The sequence below is a fragment of the Schistocerca gregaria genome, chromosome 1, assembly GCF_023897955.1.
Source record: "Schistocerca gregaria isolate iqSchGreg1 chromosome 1, iqSchGreg1.2, whole genome shotgun sequence".
In the NCBI taxonomy this organism is placed as follows: domain Eukaryota; kingdom Metazoa; phylum Arthropoda; class Insecta; order Orthoptera; family Acrididae; genus Schistocerca; species Schistocerca gregaria.
Window position 1 is genome coordinate 434,344,616 of NC_064920.1, and position 18,959 is coordinate 434,363,574.

General features: G+C 35.7%; 1 protein-coding gene across 1 annotated transcript in view; it reads left to right on the plus strand.

The window, feature by feature from the left end:
- The first annotated feature begins 902 nt into the window (after positions 1 to 902).
- Positions 903 to 18,959, plus strand: part of LOC126351117 (probable tRNA (uracil-O(2)-)-methyltransferase) — a 28,656-nt gene continuing 10,599 nt past the window's right edge. Inside the window, exons 1-4 of the mRNA XM_050002575.1 lie at positions 903 to 1,159; positions 2,032 to 2,124; positions 15,254 to 15,855; positions 17,917 to 18,236. Of these exons, the coding sequence (XP_049858532.1) occupies positions 15,417 to 15,855; positions 17,917 to 18,236 (759 nt within the window). The 5' untranslated portion in view covers positions 903 to 1,159; positions 2,032 to 2,124; positions 15,254 to 15,416. The remainder of the gene's footprint in view (positions 1,160 to 2,031; positions 2,125 to 15,253; positions 15,856 to 17,916; positions 18,237 to 18,959) is intronic.

Below are 18,959 nucleotides of genomic sequence, written 5' to 3' on the forward strand. Positions count from 1 at the left end.
CATAATATACCAGTTGCCTGCAATTTTTTGTCTAATGAATTAAGCACATTTTCACTGCCAGTGTAGATAGCCTTCTCAATATCAGAACCTTTTAGAAACCCAAACTGTGACTTTGACAGTATCTTATTTGAGCTAAGAAGGTTAAAAGCCCACTGTACATTACTTTTTCTAAAATTTTTGAGAATGCTGGCAACAGTGAAATTGGACGGAAATTTGATGCTATTTCTTTATCTCCCTTTTTAAACAGCGGCTTAACTTCAGCATATTTCAACCATTCAGGAAATATTCCACTGATAAAGACTGGTTACAGAGATAGCATAATATATTTCTTAGCTCAGAATCACATTCTTTAATTAACTTTGTTAATATTTCATCATACCCACTAGATGTTTTTGATTTTAAAGGTTTTATGATGGACATTATTTCTGTTGGGGTAGTGAGGGGGGTTACTTGAAATGTCTGGTCTGAGGTATTCCATAGCAGCATCTACCGAACTTGACAACCTCATCTTTTCAGTAACAGTTATAAAATGTTTGTTAAAAACATAATTGATAATACAATTTCCTAAACTGCCTTTGCTGTTGATAGCCGACTACAGAATCCACATTGGGCCATATTTAGGAATTTGTAAGACTCAAAAAACACTTTAATTGGTCTTTCATTAATGTTTCAATAATTTTGTATATTATAGGTAATGTTCCAATGGATCTGTAATTTTGAGGTAAAACCTTATCTAAAGGGACCCTTCAGTACCTCACTTGTGAATTCCACAAGACGCATGACAACACATAAAAAGACGTTTTTGTTTATGTGGTAATTACAATACTATCAATGGGTAGCTTAAAAATATGTATTACAAGGAGTTTTTAAGTCCTATCCTATTTCCTTCTACTTGGCATATATATCGATTGTGATATAGTATCTGAGATGCATGCTGCGTATCTTTGACATTTGCGTGTGTCGTCTGCTTGCTGTTTACATTAATTGCGTGTTGCGGAGAACAATATTTACATCATCAGAATTAATTATGGTATTTGTTTCTGGCGTCTTAAATAAATTGGAAATAAACTCTGCTCGTCAACTGTATAAATATCTAATACGGGAATGCAATAAACTGCCGAAAGACGCATCACAATTTTACAAGCATTCCATTAAGCAGGTATGCTAATCAGTTTGACTGATTTTGCACTGTAAAGAATGTTATGAAGGAGCATTGTACTGCGAACTGAACCTTTAGGCTGTCGTTGTGACATGTTGTCTCTTGGAATTGTGGTAGATTCACCCTCACCCAATGTATGTTGTTACAAGCTTCCATCTAACTTCTCTTTGCTATGGTAATGGAAGCTGACAACATATTTCGTTTTATGTAATTGCATTTGTCCTTTGTCCGTACATATATTACGTATTAATTGTCTGATCACTTAAGTCTAAATGTGTTCTAGTTTTTTCCTTGCATTATGTTCAAATGTCCTACAAAATGTAAGTTATGTGTTTTCCATGTGGCATTCCAATAATTGTCGTTGTGAAGCGCATGTCGTACAAATGAACAGTGAAAGCAAGTAATATGTGTAAATGGGGATGAAACAGTTAACATGCCTTGCACGCAATAAATTTTTCTGACATTGGTTTTTTAATAACTTCTCTCTTATCAGCCATTTCACTTTTGACGTTACTGCGTAAATTTAATACCTTCTATTACACTACCGTTTGGAAAATGAATATGGCAATTAGTTGCTATGGTTGTTTTCCCGTTATTTGCCTGGCAGCGCTTGAACTTAGAGCCAAGTGATTAAACGGTACAAAAACCCTGATTGTCTTTTTATCTGTTTCTGTCACTCGGTAATAAGTGTTAAATAATGTCTAAACATCAAAAATGATTTATATTGTTGGTGTAGTAGCATAGTCTCAATCTACAGTGCTTTAAAACATGCAATTAGTATGGCTGTTGTTACATTTGTATATATTGTGAGCAATGTGTCCCAAGTGTTCATCATACAAAAAATTACAGCAATATGTAATACTTTGTTCCAGAGCTATAAACAACATGTGTATGAAACAGACCCAGAAAGAATCCAGCAAATAATAAGTCGGGCATTAGAAGATGCACAATGGGTTATGAAAAAGGTATTTTATTTTTTACAGGTTGCCAGTAATGACTCTCCTGACAATAAAGTAAAGGCTGCATTACCAATTTCACCACATTTATTTAATTGACTCAATATTTTTCATTTATGTAAGACGTATTCTCTTTTATCAGTGTAGACAGGTGACTATTTTTATGTTGTCCTAGTTGTATGAAATAATGTTTGCCATTGATGTGCATATATAGTCCTCGGTGTTGCCTCAGTACCACAATGCTGATAAACTCACTTTCATCAACATTCAAGACCTTGAAGTGCCAAATTGTTTCATTGTAAACTGCTAAACAGTAAAATTAAAAAATCTGTTTCATTTACTCCATGTAAACACCATAACACTCATTATTTTATTTATATGTGTCTAAGGTTAGCTTCTGTAATCTGCTAGTCATTGAAACCGCTGAAGTATAGCTTAATACAAACCCCAAACATGCTAACTGCAGTTCTACTTTCAGCACAGGCTCATGAAATCAGTAATATATTATTACCCTGCCCCCCCCCCCCCCCCCCCCTGTTGTCATGCTGATTGAGGAGAATATTGATCCAAAGTTAACTCAGTTTTGGCAAGTCACACAAAGGTTCAGTTAGAATTTTGTTAAATGATTACTTGAACTCATAGAATGACAAAATCTGGCTAAAGTTATGCCACAGCCATCCCCGCCCAAAAAATCTTTGTGGTGACAGAATTGTCTGTAGTGCAGTCTGAGATAAAAGTTTGGTTGGAAGGTAACAATATGGTTGGGAGTTGGCAAAGCCAACAAATGTGAAAGCAAAATATCTGGTTGTAGTAACAAATTGACCAGTAGAATAGCCAGGTCACTGGAAGCATCTGATTCCACCCATCTGCTTTGATCTGTGATGTAATGATGTTGTGGTATGTGATGTCCCTGTGGCATGGTGTTTTTTAGTGGTTCATGTTAGTAGATGTCATCTGGCTGTATTTGGTGGCCCGGCCTACGGTTGATGTTGGTATGTGCAGTTGTTTGTATAACCTATGGTATTGTGTTGTTTAGAAGTTATTTAGTTATTTTTAGAGAGAATTGGTGTGGTGGTTCTTTTCTGTAAGGTGTGATTGGTTTTGGTTTTTGTTTGTTCCTTTCATTGTTGGTTTTGTACTCCAGAGTGGTATTGGGTGGATTGGGGTTGGTTTATGGCTGAGAGGGGTTGGTTTATGGCTGAGAGGTTGTGGTGGCTGTGGTGGTTTCAAAGAATTTAGTATTTTCTTTGTTTCATTGTGTGTAGGGTGTTTTTGTGGGGGAGGGGGACAACCAAGATGACTTTGCTGGAAGTTTTTTGGTTGGTAAATAATTTTTGTTTTGCTTTTATTTTAAGGTAATTTTTATGTTTTGTATTTGTTATATTTCAGTTATATTATCAGTGACATAGTGAATATTGGGGATCTTGTGTTTTTGGAGTTGTTGGGATTTTAGTGCCTGTGAGCTATGTAGGTGTGTGAAGATTGTGGCTCTAGTTTTTTAATTGTGGTAAGTAGCAGGTATCGAGGACTATGTTTGAGCTATATACATCAAATGATTTTCCTGATTCATCATTATGTGGTTGTGCGTGTCTCTTTTTATTGAGGGCTTCTTTTGAGTTATATCGGCCAAGAAAAATGTCCAAATGCACTTTTCAGAGTTGCGCATGTTGATTTTTTGTTGTCATTCCTGTGGGTTTTGTGGTTATGGCATTATGTTGAGATTTTCTTTATTTTGTGGATAATATTTGTTTTGGAATAGTGCAGATTTTTGTATTGTTCTTTATTTAGCGTGTCCCCATCCTAAACCCCCTACTTCCCACAGTTGTCCCACGTATATGTTTGTGCCGTGTTGAAAAGTGCAAGCAGATTCCAGTACATAACTTTTACCCTAAATCAAATGAGTAATATAAAGTCAACTGAAATAAGTAAAGAATCAGTGATGTAAGATATTTGTAAGACTCACAAATGTCACTGACACACTACAGTGATGACGCTGAATGTTTTTATTTTTTATGTTACCTTACATTAGTTATATTGCATGGATCCCACATAGAGTGGTCTCTGGGATGCTGAAAGAAATCAGAAAAGTACATTCAGTTCAATTTAAGTGAAATATAATGACATGAAATTACATTAGCATATTACAGGGCTAGTTCTACTTATGAGTTAACTTAATACAATAAATTTTTAAGTTTTCATGGAGGTATTCTCCAGTGGAGTAGAAGTTGTGCAAGAGAGAGTTATTTAATTCACTATTAAACTTCAGTACATTAGTGTTCTCTGGTAGACTACTGAATACATGTGTAGCCATGTTGAACTCTCATTACGTCATCCAGCTTACAATCAGATGCAAACAGTGTGATTTAACAGCATTTCAATGACAAGAAAATCAATTATGCAGCTGAGGAGAACTCCTTCTATAGCTCTCCAATACTGAAATCTGACAGATGGTTATTCAGAGTTGACCTTGAACCTGTTTGCTAATGATGGTAACCAATAGGTTTATAGACAGTTGGTAGCAGATTATTAGATTGTTCATCATTTGTGTACAAATTCCACAACCCACAGATTAGCACAGGGCAAAGTATACTTAGCATTGTACCTCATTTTATGATTTCTTTCCATTCCAATTCCACATGGAGTGTTGAAAGAATGACTGCGTGAAAACCTTTGTGCATGCTGTAATGAGCCCAATTGTGTCCTCAAGAGTTTGCCATGTCACTCATATTTTTCAGCATTTCCTTGATACTGTCCTGTGCATCAAACAAATGTACGACATTTTACACTGCCCTTCTTTGAATACATTCTGTATCCCCTGTTGGACTTACTAGGTATGGCTCTTACACATTTAAGCAGTATCCTAAAATGAAGTGCACAAATATTTTGTAAGTAGTCTCCTGTGTTAACAGACTGCATTTTTCCGGTGTCCTACTAATGAATGGAAGTCTACCACCTGCCTTACCTATGACCGAGACTATGTGATCATTCCATTTCACATCCCTACAAATAAATTCATCTTGATGAATTGACTGATTCTAATTGTTACTCACTGATACTGTAACCAAAAGATACTGATATTCTGTATTTTGTGATGAGCACAGTTTTACATTTCTGGGTATTTTAAATCTTATCAAGATCTGATTGTATATTTGTTCTGCATTTCCACATATTATAGCACTTCCTTGTAGATCACTGCAACATCTGCAAAAGCTATGGGGTTGCTGTTAATATTGTTTGCCAGGTCATTAACATACAATATATAATGCAACCTGAAACTGTCTTGGTAAAAATGTGGAGCAGGAGTAGTGGCATAGTGGCATACTTAGATGTTTTGTGCATCAATGTTGTCAGCACTGGCTGTGAGATATGATTGGAAGGAAAAAAGGTGTGTTATCTGCTTGTTCTACGCAGCCAATGAGTGACCAGTGAAGAGATGTGCTTCAGATTAAAAGATGAAGGAATATTGTCACATTCTTATATCAGTATGCCACAACCAGCAAAATCATAAGTTAGTCAATTATGCGTTTCATAGAAAGATCAGTTGAATAATTCTTTTATCAGAATGACGTTCAGTTAACAGATACATTTACATGATTGGTATTAATAGTAATGAACCCATTTTATTTTTATTTAATCGTATGGCTAGGGCCCCCTTCGGGCAGACCGTTCTCCGGGTGCTGGTCTTTCAATTTGACGCCACTTCAGTGACCTGCAGTCGATGAGGATGATAGGATGATGATGAGGACAGCACAACACCCAGTCCCTGGGCAGAGAAAATTCCTCGATCCAGCTGGGAATCGAACCCGGGCCCGGAGTATTGACAATACGTCACGCTGACCTTTCAGCCACCGGGGGCAGACAAGTGAACCTATTACAACGAAGATTGTCAATTACTTTAATGTGTGCTGTTAGGTACCAACCTGACTCAACCCATTATGACTAAGATTTTCAGTGTAAATTAATATGTGCTGTTAGAGCCCAACCTTACCAGAACCTTGTAATTCATTACATATTGGGAAAAACACAATCAGCTATTTGTGACAATCAAGGTTATAAGTGTTGCTTGTTTCACTCATAAAAATTTAAGCTGTGCTATGAGGTTCTAACCTAACAACCACCACGTAATTTTGACATATTTAGAAAAAAGTTGAATATATGTGATAACAATGGTTATTAACTTAATTTTTACAAGTGTAGTGGTCACATTTCAACCTAACCTAAGACGGGCTAGACTACAGATCAGTCTGTCACCACAACCAGGCATTTAAGCTTTCACACTCATTGGCTTTGCCATCTCACAACCAAATTGTCACATTCCAACATAACCACAGTCTTGTAACTCATGTCATACTGAAAAAAAAGCAGTGAAATATTTGTGACAACCTAGATGATGAATTTAATTGCTGCTCATTTCACTCACAACTATTTAAGCTATGCTGTTAGGTTCCAATGTAATCACAACATTGTAATTTGTGACATATTTATCAAAAAAAAAAGTGAAATATTTCTGATACAGGAAAGAAGAGCGTGGTTTCAGTTTTGGTGCTAGAAAGTCGCTGCCTCTTTTCTTGCCTGTCATTGATTTGTGAAAGTGTCATTCCAATGGCTACAGTAAACTGACAAATTACTAACTTATTAGGAGTAGAGAAACACCACCATCATGTGGACTTTGGCTAAATGACTTCAATGTACTTATGGGAATTAAATTAAAGTTGCTACTTGTTAAAGGTACCAATATAAAATATGCTGCTGCTCTAGTAAGAATGAATGGATATAGACAAGAAATTTATGTTTGCAGCAACATGTTTTATTTTGTCAGAGTGGCAAGAGTTGGAACATGTATGTTATCATTCAGTTGCACAGTATAAACACTCTTTCTTTCTTTCATTCCTTCATCCACATATTGTGTTCCGTAATTCCCAACATAAAGGAGAGCCTTGGAATGTGTATGAATAAAATTGTGCATAAACATACAGAAGCAGTTCATGCATGCAAGTGACTTATATTAACGGCAACTTACGACTAATGCTAATCAACTCACACTGGCACTTATGTGAAGCATAGCTTCTAGATTACTTTATAAATGTATATTAGGAGAAAGAAACAGCTACTTAGAAAAAGACCACTGTTCCTTCTCTTTTGTTACTCGGGTGCTAGACTTTTAACTGATTACTGACTACAGAGTTACGGGGGAGCCCAAATATTCCAGTACCATGTAAGAAAAGTGGTTAATGAAGTTTTTGAATATGTGGGGATTTTTAAAGTTTTTCCTTGATGTCTACTGGCAATTTGTTACATTCAGATTCTTTATTAGCCTTTGACCACATGGAGCAGAATTTTCTTTCCATTAATCTGCAATAACAATCACTACATTAATTACTGTTAACATTGCATGTACAAATAATTTATCTTATTTAACCTGTTGCACAGATTTCTAATCGTAATCCTAAAACTCAATTTCTCCCCTTACTTTTAAAATTATTGAAAGATGTATTCATTGCAGACTGTGGCAATTTATTAAAAAATTTCAAACACTTCACATGGTATGAGTTGCCTGTTTTTGTCAGCCAGTGTCTAAGAATATCAATATTTATGTTATTTCTGGTGTCATGCCAGTATATGTTCTCACTGGTGTTAAACTCTGTTATGTTGCTTTTTGCATAGATATAATGATTTATCATTACCATTATTTTGAAACTTCCTGGCACACAGTTTTAATCTGCCAGGAAGTTTCATATCAGTGCACGCACTGCTGCAGAATGAAAATCTCATTCTGGATCATTATTTTGGTCTTAGTGAATAAAGGGTGGCAGTGTTCCCTTGGACAAGCTTTACACATTATTCTTAGCACCTTCTTTTGAATCTGTAATACATCATTGATATGACAAGAGTTATCCCATAACAACAGCCCATAGGATACATGAAACTGAAAAAGTCCAAAGCAAGCTATCCTGAGATCAGTTTTTATTATTTTTTTAATATAGGAAATGGCAAGGTACAATTTATTTATAATAATATACAATATCAGCAAAAAATTTTACTTTATAAGTATTTCCAGATCCTTTGACCCAAACACATCCAGATTCTTTCTCATTTATTTTCCGTTGATTCCTTGTCCTGAGTACAAATGGCATATTTCCACTGAAGTATGATTTTGCAAGATTACGATTATAGTTCTCAAATACTTGAAATGTGCAAAAATAAATCACATTTCTGCTATTGAATGTTTCATGTCCAGCAACACCTTTAACAGTATCACCATTGTTCTGAACAATATTGTATATTATTATAAATAAATTGTACCTTCATTTCTCACTATGTCAGATAATTTCTGTATGAGATAGGACACCCTTGATATCTGCAGATATGATTAATTTGGGGTTGCCAGTTTAGTTGGTAATCAACCTGGTAGCTACAAGTAGGCTGAACCTTATCAACAATGTCAGTATAGAAATTGGGATTAGCGATCATGATGTCATTATACCAACTATGATTATGAAAGGTAATAAATCAGTAAAGAAGGTTAGGAGTGTGTTTCTACTAGATAGAACAGATGAGCAGTTATTAACATCTCACTTACACAGTGAACTGGCATCACTTAGCTCTAGTAAGATGGGCCTGGAGAGTTATGTGCCCAGTAAGTGGATAAAGGATGGAAAAGGCCTACCATGATTTAATAACAAAATTCGGCGGATGCCGAGGAATCATAGACTGCTGAATTCTGGTTCAAAGGGAATGCATAAACGATAACAAGCAAAGGTTAGTAGAGATTCATGCATCTATGAATATATCTAGGCACGGTGCATACAACTGCCACCGTCACACCTTAGCAAAAGATTTGGCAAGGAACTCAAGAAAATTCTGGTTGTGTGTAAAATCACTTAGCAGGTTTAAGGCCTCCATTCAGTCCCTTGTTGACCAGTCTGGTGACGGAGTTGAAGATAGCAAAATAAAAGCCAAACTTTTAAATTTCATGTTCAAGAAATCATTCACACAGGATAATTGTCCAAACATACCATTATTTGACCATCGGACAGACTCCCGTATAGATAACATAATAAGCAGCACACCTGGTATAGAGGAACAGCTGAAAGATTTGAAAGCAAGTAAATCACCAGGTCTTCATGGAATCCCAATTCGATTTTACATAGAGTACTCTACGTCATTGGTACCTTACCTTTGGCATTTTTATTGTGAATCTCTCACCCAGCACAAAGTTCCAAATGACTGGAAAAAAGCACTAGTGACTCCAGCATACAGGGTGTCCCAGCTATCTTGTCCACCCAAAATATCTTTGGAACAATAACTTCTATTGGAAAACGACTTTCACCGGTATCAATGTAGGGCTGGGGCCCATGAATGTACATATTTGGAAACATTCTAAAACGAAATCATATGTGTTTTTTAACACAAACTTATGTTTTTTTAAATGGACCTCCTATATTTTTTCTTCAGCAATCCATAGCATGACAAAGCACATACACAATGGTGTTGATTGCATCGCAATATTCCCTTTACATCCCGAGATATTAAGATGCGAAGTTGACGCTTAAAACACCCGACATGCGCTGCTAGTGCACGTCCTGAGGCTCAGGTGTGAACCCCATGCTGCCGGTAATCGCGATGTGATTGACATACGTAATCACACTTCCATACTTATCTAAAGGTCCGAAACGAATAATATGGTCTGCTGCCATCCTGCTGCGATTACGGGCAGCATGGGGTTGCTGAAGAAAAAATATAGGAGGTCCATTTAAAAAAAATAAGTTTGTGTTAAAAAACACATATGATTTCGTTTTACAATGTTTCTAAATATGTACATTAATGGGCCCCAGCCCTACATTGATACCGGTGAAAGTCGTTTTCCAATAGCTGTTATTGTTCCAGAGATATTTTGGGTGGACAAGATAGCTGGGACACCCTGTATGAGAAGGGTAAAATAACTACATACCAATATCTCTAACTTCTGTTGAGTCCTTGAACATATTCTCAGTTCAAATGTAATAAACTCTCTCGAGACTGAAAAATCAGCATGGATTTAGATAGCATTGCTCATGCGAAACTCAGCTTGCCCTTTTTTCACATGATATACAGGGAACTATGGATGAAGGGCAACAGGCAGATTCAGTATCTCTAGATTTCCAGAAAGCATTTGTATGCTGCTTCATTACAGGCTATTAATAAAGGTACAAACATATAGAATAACTCCACAGATATGTAAGTGGCCCAAAGACTTCTTAAGTAATAGAACCTATTATTTTGTCCTCAATTGCTAGTGTTCGTTAGCGACAAGGGTATCATCAGGAGTGCCCCAGGGAAGTGCGATAGGTCCGCTGTTGTTCTATATGTACATAAATGAGAGGGCAGACAGGGTGAAAAGCAATCTGCAGTTTTTTGCTGACGATGCCGTGGTGTATGGTAAGGTGCCAAAGCTGAGTGAGTGTAGGAACACACAAGACAATGTAGAAAAAATTTCCAGTTGGTGTGATGAGTGGCAGCTAGCCCTAAATGTGAAAAAATGTAAATTAATGTGGATGGGTAGGAAGATCAAACCTGTAATGTTTGGATACAGTATTACTAGTGTCCTCCTCAACACAGTCAAGTTGTTTAAATATCTGGGCATAACATTGCAAAGCGATATGAGGTGGAATGAGCTTGTGAAAACTGTGGTAGGGAAGGTGAATGGTCAACTTCAGTTTATGGGGAGAATTTTAGGAAAGAGTGGTCCACCTGTAAATGAGACCACATATAGGATGCTGGTGTGACATATTCTTGATTACCACTCGAGTGTTTAGGATCCGTACCAGACATGGATTGCTAGATTTGTTAGTGTTAGGTTTGAACAACATGTAAGTGCTATGGAGATGCTTCAGGAACTCAAATGTGAATCCCTGGAGGGAAAGTGACATTCTTTTTGAGAAACACTGTTGAGAGAATTTAGAGAACCAGCATTTGAAGCTAACTGCAGAATTATTCTACTGTCACCAACATATATTGTTTGTAAGATCCATGAAGATATGATACAAGAAATTAGGGCTTATATGGAGGCATATAGACAGTTTTTTTTAACCCCCTTCCTATATTTCTGAGATGAACAGGAAATCAAATGACCAGTAGTGATGCAGGGAACTCTGCGCCATGCACTGTATGGTGGCTTGCAGAGTATCTATGTACATTTATAGTATGTATTTATGTCCTCTAGGAAGATTTTTCATCAGAATAAAAAAAACTCCATTGCAAACACAACATAGAGATGTGTAGCCTACATGGAAACTATTTTTACTTCTAGTATTATGGTTGTGAATTGTGCAGTTCATCCCAAAATTCATTCTTCTTATTAAGCATGAATACCACTAGGGAATACGTGTATCTCCATATATTATAAAAATGTATATCTGTACATATGTATGTTCAATGTCTCCTCCTAAACTACTGAATCAGTTTCAACCAAACTCGATACACAAATCTCTTGTTATCCAGAAGGAAGTGCTGTGGTGGCAAGAATCTCCTATCCCTCAGAATGGTGGAGGCTGAAAATAAGCATAACACACCATATGCAAATATACAGGCTATATTCATCCATCTTTGATAATGAGAGCACTTAGTGACTTGGAGCAAACTTCACACGTAATTTCAAACCTTTATAAAGCTTTTTCTTGCTCCACAAAATGATGAAAGGAAAAAAATTATCACTTATTATGTTTTCATGTAGTAAAACTGCGACATCTGGCATTATCTTATAATTTATTATTTCTTTACCACTAACTCTATTCACAACAGTATCCACATACATTACTGAACCTACCTGCAAAATTATATCATTGTACAACACACAGTCATCAGTACTGAGTAGCTTCAAAAACTAGGTTTTCTTAGAACAGAGCACAAATTACACAGAGTATGCTCATCCAGTGTATGGTAATGAGAGCACTTAGCGACCTCCAACAAACTTTAAACATAATTTTGAACCTTTTCTAATTTTTTTCTTGCTTAAGTGCTTAATGTCAGGTATTTAATGCATTAACTTATTTGTAAAGTAACCAGAATTTTGAAAGTGTTTTATACAGGGCAGTGTTTACTGGGTACTTCCTGCCTGGAAAGGTGGGCTACAGGGGTGGGAATGAAAAGTGGATGACATTGTAGCATAACTCACGAACATCTGAAGCAATTTCAAATATATTATTAGGTACATGACTTATTACTTTTATAAAAATACTATGGGAGTAAGATTTCCCACTACAACTAGGGTTGGGGATATGGATGAAAAGGAGTGACATAATAAGTGGTGTGAATTCATGAACCTCTTGTCGACCCCTGTTCATGAGTCTGGGTATTTTGACTTTGGATTCCTTACTGTCATTTCTTGCTAACAATATTAGCTTATTCCCAAGAATAAGCAGCTTTCACTCGGTTAATACTCGGCATAAACCAAACCTCCGTGTGGATTGGATTTCCTTAACACTTGTGTAATAAGGTCTGTAGCATACTGCTGCATCCATTTTCAATAAGCTACCACTCGAATTCAAAAATCTTAGCAGTAATCCACACACTTTCAAATCAAAACTGAAGAGTTTATTCAAGGGTACTCCTTCTATTCTGTTGAGGAGTTCCTTGAAAAATTAAGCTGTTTCTTATTGTATTGTTGATTGTGTTTACTTAAACTTATGGACAGATTTTTGTTCAAGAACATTTATATTTTTCTGTTATTACTTTTATGGTGTAACTTCATGTACTGACATGTTCCATGACCTTGAATATTTACTTCTCAATTTGGTCCTATGGGACCTGACGTGTAAATAAATAAATAACAGGTGTAGAGATCTTCTATTGTGATGGATGTTGAGGGATAACCAAAGCAGGCAGAGTGGATCCTTCCAAGTTTCTATTTTGCATAAATATTCACAACCTTGCTTGGTTATAGTATATACAGCATCATCACTTGTAAGTCTGATCATTTTATAACTGATTTGCTGTATCATAAGTTCTCAGATGAAGGTATTTTGTCAGTGCTCAAAATTCATTGTTATGCATGTTGCTGTTGGTTGTTAGTTGCTTTGCTATATAGCAAGTAAATCAAGTAATCAAATACAAGAAGGAAAAGGGATATAAAGAGCGTGCCACCTCCCTCCATTCCCCCCATCGTTGGCCAGGGTGGCCGAGCGGTTCTAGGCGCTACAGTTTGGAACCGCGCGACCGCTACGGTCGCAGGTTCGAATCCTGTCTCGGGCATGGATGTGTGTGATGTCCTTAGGTTAGTTAGGTTTAAGTAGTTCTAAGTTCTAGGGGATTGGTGACCTCAGTAGTTATGTCCCATAGTGCTCAGAGCCATGTGAACCATCCCCCCCCCCCCCCCCCCCCCAATCCCTCCCCCCACACACATATGCAGAAGGTTTAAAGACAGAAAACAATGAAACCAAATTTTTTGATAGGGAAATTTGCTTCAGACCAAGTAAGTGACCACATTGCAATGATTTGAATGAAAAGAAAGTTGTTATGTCTAATTTCTGTCTATCATATTAAAGGAAATCGTAGCAGTAAAGACTCTAAAATACAAAATAGTGAAACAATAAGAGGATATGGTCAAATAAATAAATCTTCTATTGTGACGGATGTTGAGGGATAACCAAAGCAGACAGAGTGCATCTGATCTGAATTGAAGTTTGTGTTGTGGAGGTCATCGACTTGGGAAGTTTGTGCAGTAATATTGACCATTGTGCTGTGGTGGTGTAATGGTTAGCATTTCTGTTAATAACCAAGAAGACCAGGGTTTGAGTCCCAGCTATGGTACAAATTTTAATTTGCTTCTTCTGCTTCCATCATTATCACATGTAAAGATGAGACATAAATGTCTCAAGGAAAACTTTAATTATATGATCTATAAAATCTGAAATGGGTAAAGAAATATTGAAAGATGTAGAAAGAGAAGTGCTTGCTTTCATACAAGTTACAACCTGCTGCATTCTGTGGTACTTGTGGTGGGAGTGTACAAACTGTTACCAAAAAATGCACAGCAGAGGGTACCACTCATTAGAGTTTCTTCCCAGTTACAGTCAGTTGTGTAACACCGAAGTAATGACTGTTTGTATACCTCTTTGTGTACCATAATTAGTCTGAGTCTTCATGGTCTCTTCAGGTGTGATACCTTGGAAGTTGTAGAATATTTCTAGATTCCTTACTTATCTGAAATTTTTGTAAGCAACTTTCTGGAGATGATGGACATCCATCTTAAAGTGTCTGACATTTCACATTTATCAGCATTTCCCTGGTGCTGTCCCATATGTCAGATTAATCTGTGACGATGTAATATGTGCAACAGGGTACTATTTTGACTGTATTTGTTAAGCTAGGACCCCACACCAGATTAAAATCCAGGTTCAAATCCTGGTCTGACATAATGTTTTAAGTTATCCCTTGTAGTCATTGTAGCAAATACTCAGCAGTAAAAGAAAATTTAAGACTCAGGGTAGTGTTTTATTATTGTATCTCTTGCCTGTATGTCCTTTCCTATCTGTTGAAATTTTGGCACAATGTTGCATTCAGATATGCATGTTTTTGTAGACCCACTAGAGAGCCATATGTTACATCAATACATATATTTTATCTATTTTTTTATGCCATATGGTCAGAATTTCAAAGCATGGGTGAAGAACTGTTGGAAATTTATGATTTTGTATAAACAAACATTTACGTTTTTATTTATATAGGTAAGAAGTGATGAACCCATATGTCACTCAGAGTAACAAATTGTATGCAATATCAGAGAATTTAATTTTGCTTAATTGCATTTACACAGCATTCAATAGATGTGGTGTCCATCTTGTGTGAAACATACATTTGGTTAATTCTTCATATAAAAATTTATAGTATCTTTTGTCTGATGTTCTTAAAGGATCTGCAATTTCATACATGTAAATCACTAATTGTCAAGTACAGTATCGTGTACTTTCTTCATATTTTCACCTATGATAGCAGTTTTGGGATGTCGCTCAGATTAAATATTTGCAAGGGAACATATATTTGACAATGAAAACTTTACATTTTCTTATAAATTTTTAACACTCAGCAGTAAGGTAATTTAAAATGAATTTGTGCTCATATTCATTGAGATAATTTAGTTGTTATATTTTCTTTATTTCAGTACACTGGTGGAGGAAAGCATTAACGCTAATGTATGTTGCTTGATTACTGACAGTGAGGTAGTACTGAATCAATGACATAAGTACATCAGTATTGCTTTTTGTATTAAAACAAGCTAGATAGATTTAGAAAGACTGCTGTTGGCGCTGTTTGTAAAGAAAAGAATGAAGATGGAGACATCAACTGCCAATAACCTTAAGCAAGAAATTGAAGACAATTCAGAAGAGAATAATCAGAAGTGGACAGTCATAGAGACTGCAGAGCTTGAGAGTGTTGATCAGTTCTGGTCTTCCATTGAAATTTTGAACAAAAACTTACATATTGTGCTGCCCCGTGTTTGTGGTTCAGTTCTTACATTTTCTGGCAAGTTACTAAGTCCCTTAAATAAAAAAGCTATTAATTTCAAAAGTTTTGCATCATTTAATCTCAGAGAAAATGGAAATGCTGTTGATATTCTGGAACAGTTGAAGGTCTGTGGAATCGATATTGAAATGATAGAAGATACTGAAATTTATGACGCAGAAGTTTGTTATGTTACAGTGCAGAAGTTAATTCTTAATCTTCAAGGTATTTCTACAAATCTTTGGGTATTAGCTGTTATAGGTGAGTATAAACAACAAATAATATTGTCTCTATATTAAATGAGTCAAAAGTAACTAATTAATAGAAAAACTAATAGTCTGAAAAGTATTGTCAATAGTGCAACATAGTTTCTACCCTCTCCCTCCCACCTTCCCCCATTTCTCTCATGCTCTGCTGACAATTACTTAAACAGTTTTGTTGGATTGTACATGTAGCAAGTCCACCTCTGTAGCTGAATGCCCTGTGTAAGCGACTGTCCTGCAAAACACCTGCATTCAATCCCTGGTAGTGCCACAGATTTTTCCTTTGTCTGAGGTCCAGAACAGTGCACACAGCCTCATGAGCTGAGCTGAAAAGCGACTTGAATGAGTAGTAGCAACCCTAAGTTCTGAAAAGCTGACCATAGCTGGGGGACTGGGAGAGCATTCTGCTGATTGCATCCTCTCCCAATTTACGTCATTTGGCAGATGATTACAAGCTGGCCAGCATCACATGGTCCTATGGGCATAATCGTGGAGTTACTTTTTTATACGCATTGTAAATAAAACAAAATATATTAGAAAACAATGATCATGCATTTCAGTGAAACCTTCACTCACTACTAACAGCACTTCTTGAATGATTAATTTTCACTTTTTCTGTTTACTTTAGAGATCCCAGTAGATTATTGTAACAGATTTGTTGTTTCAAAAAGCCAGTACATGCAGGGCACTTATGTGTTCATTTAAAACAATGTCATTTGTATTATCATGTAACAAATGCCACACTTTTATTTAATAGCTTCTTCTGCAGTCACTAATGAAGAAACTTCATTGTAATACTAGCCAAAAAAGAAAAAAACTGCATGTAAGTGGAATGATATTTTCTGCCAGATGATATCACAGTGAACTCTCTTAGTAGGTAACAACAACAATGATCTACATGCTAATGAACATTGGTTGTTGATTAAATGGTATTGTAAACACAGTTGTCAGAATTTGTTCTACAATATTACATTTATCTCTCATAGTTGCAGTTCCATAGGAAATTGAATGGAATATAATACATATGTATGTAGGGTAGATGCTACCCACCAAAATGGAGAAGGCGCTGCACTGCACGCCTATCTGCTGCTCTGTAGTTCATGTATTTGGGGAGCAGCAGTCTTTTGTTTTACATGTACTAAATGCCTGACCTAAGGATCTTGGGACATATTGTCTCTGCATTTTCAGAATATATTTTCAATTTAATTTCTTCAGTGTTTAGATGGAGAATGGGCCAAAAAATACTGCTTTACACATTTCATGTGATGCTCATTCTCAACAGAAAATGTTGATTTGTTTCTCACTAAAAAAAATTGTTTTTTCAGTCAAATTTTATGTACCCATTTGATAGAAAGATCCCAAATTAGTTTAATATGACATTTGACTTAAGAATACGTACTAAGAGGTGCAGAAAAAATGTAAAGAATGACCAACAGCAACTGAGTAGTGTTGCTACGTGGTGAATAACTGCAGTGCTTCCTGTTTTTGGTGGGTTGTCACCTATGTTCACATACTTATTGTATTCCATTCTCAATTTCCAGACAGGTGTTATGCAAACTCATTTGCTTTATCAGCATATATTTTCATTTATTTCATTTATCTGTCTACTTTTTATTTTGTTCCTAATTGTTTTTGTAATAGTCTTCAAATTTATTGAAAAATTATAGATATATTGCAATATCTAGTATTATAGTTGTGCTGGATCCTAAGTACAGTATTCAAATAAACAGCTGATTAGCTAAAGGTACATAGTAGTGTAAACAGTCAGTAAAGAAACGACGTGTTATTTCAAAGTATAGCCATCCTATTATGCATAAATGAGAACCTAGCATGGAGGACACCTATGTGTTTGGTCTTCATTTACTCCCACCGATGGTAGGCTTTTGATTATGTAATACATATGGAGAAATACAATATTTGACAAAGTCTGGAAATTTCAAGTGAAATATGACACAACTCCTGTCAGCCAATTGTTTTGTTAAGATGGCATTCATACATTTATCATTAAAATTAGTGACTTTATTTCTTGGATGTTCTATAAATAGTTTCTTCTTTCCAGATCATAAAGATAATGAAGCCATGTACGTACTTCTTGAAAGCCCAACTCAAGAGAGCACTTCTGCAAAATTAAAAGTGCAGTCTGTTTTCCCATTCAAAATTTGCTATAAAGATTGCAGTATAAGACTGATGAAAGCGGAAAATGATAAAGAATGTGATAGCTATTGGCTTAAGAACACACTGCTCACAAAACTGTTAAAGTGGGCCCATTCATTGCCATCTTCAAAGACACCAGTTAAATCTCTTTCATTGATTGGAATTGAAGAGTATGTTAAGCTTTATCACACTCTCAAGGAGAAGTATGGATCTCATATGGTTAAGGTAATAGTCCCCTCTCTTGATCCACGCATTAACAATGTGAAATGTCAGATTTTCAAAGAGATCGGGAATTTCATTTTGCTTAAAATACTTCTGTGCCTGCTATTTGACAGTGTTTCTCATTAAAGAATTTCCTTAATGAAGATGGTTTTTGAGAAACCAATAAAAACAAAATTTAATACAATAAATTTAATATTGCATAATTTTTAGATTGTTAACCAGATAGTTGTAATATTGCTGCCTTTTTTTTTTTTTAGTGCAACAGCATGACTTCTACTTAATGTAAAATGATAAAGTAAATCATAAAGGCTCTTCCTAAGAAACTGTGTTCAACAAGAAAATACTTTAATTGAGAATAGTATGGAAGTGAATTTTAACTTCTATTTCTTAATACTTACTGGAGGACACCTTTAAATGAGTCAAAATTTAATCTGTATCCCTTCATTTTTTTAATCTTCTGAAACATAATTGAATTTTACAACATAAATGTAATGTAAAAATAATGAAACATCAGACTATAAGGTGTCTGTAAACTGTAATTTGCACACAGATCACAATACTTGTTGCTAAGTGCTGTTACACATGCAGGATTCCTTGCCTGGTACACTTTTATAGCTAGTGCAGAAATTAAATTAAATAAAAACATAGGTGATGATACATTACTAAGTCCAGAGATATCAACTGATAAAAATAATTTTTACAAAATACACATAACAGTTTGTCAAA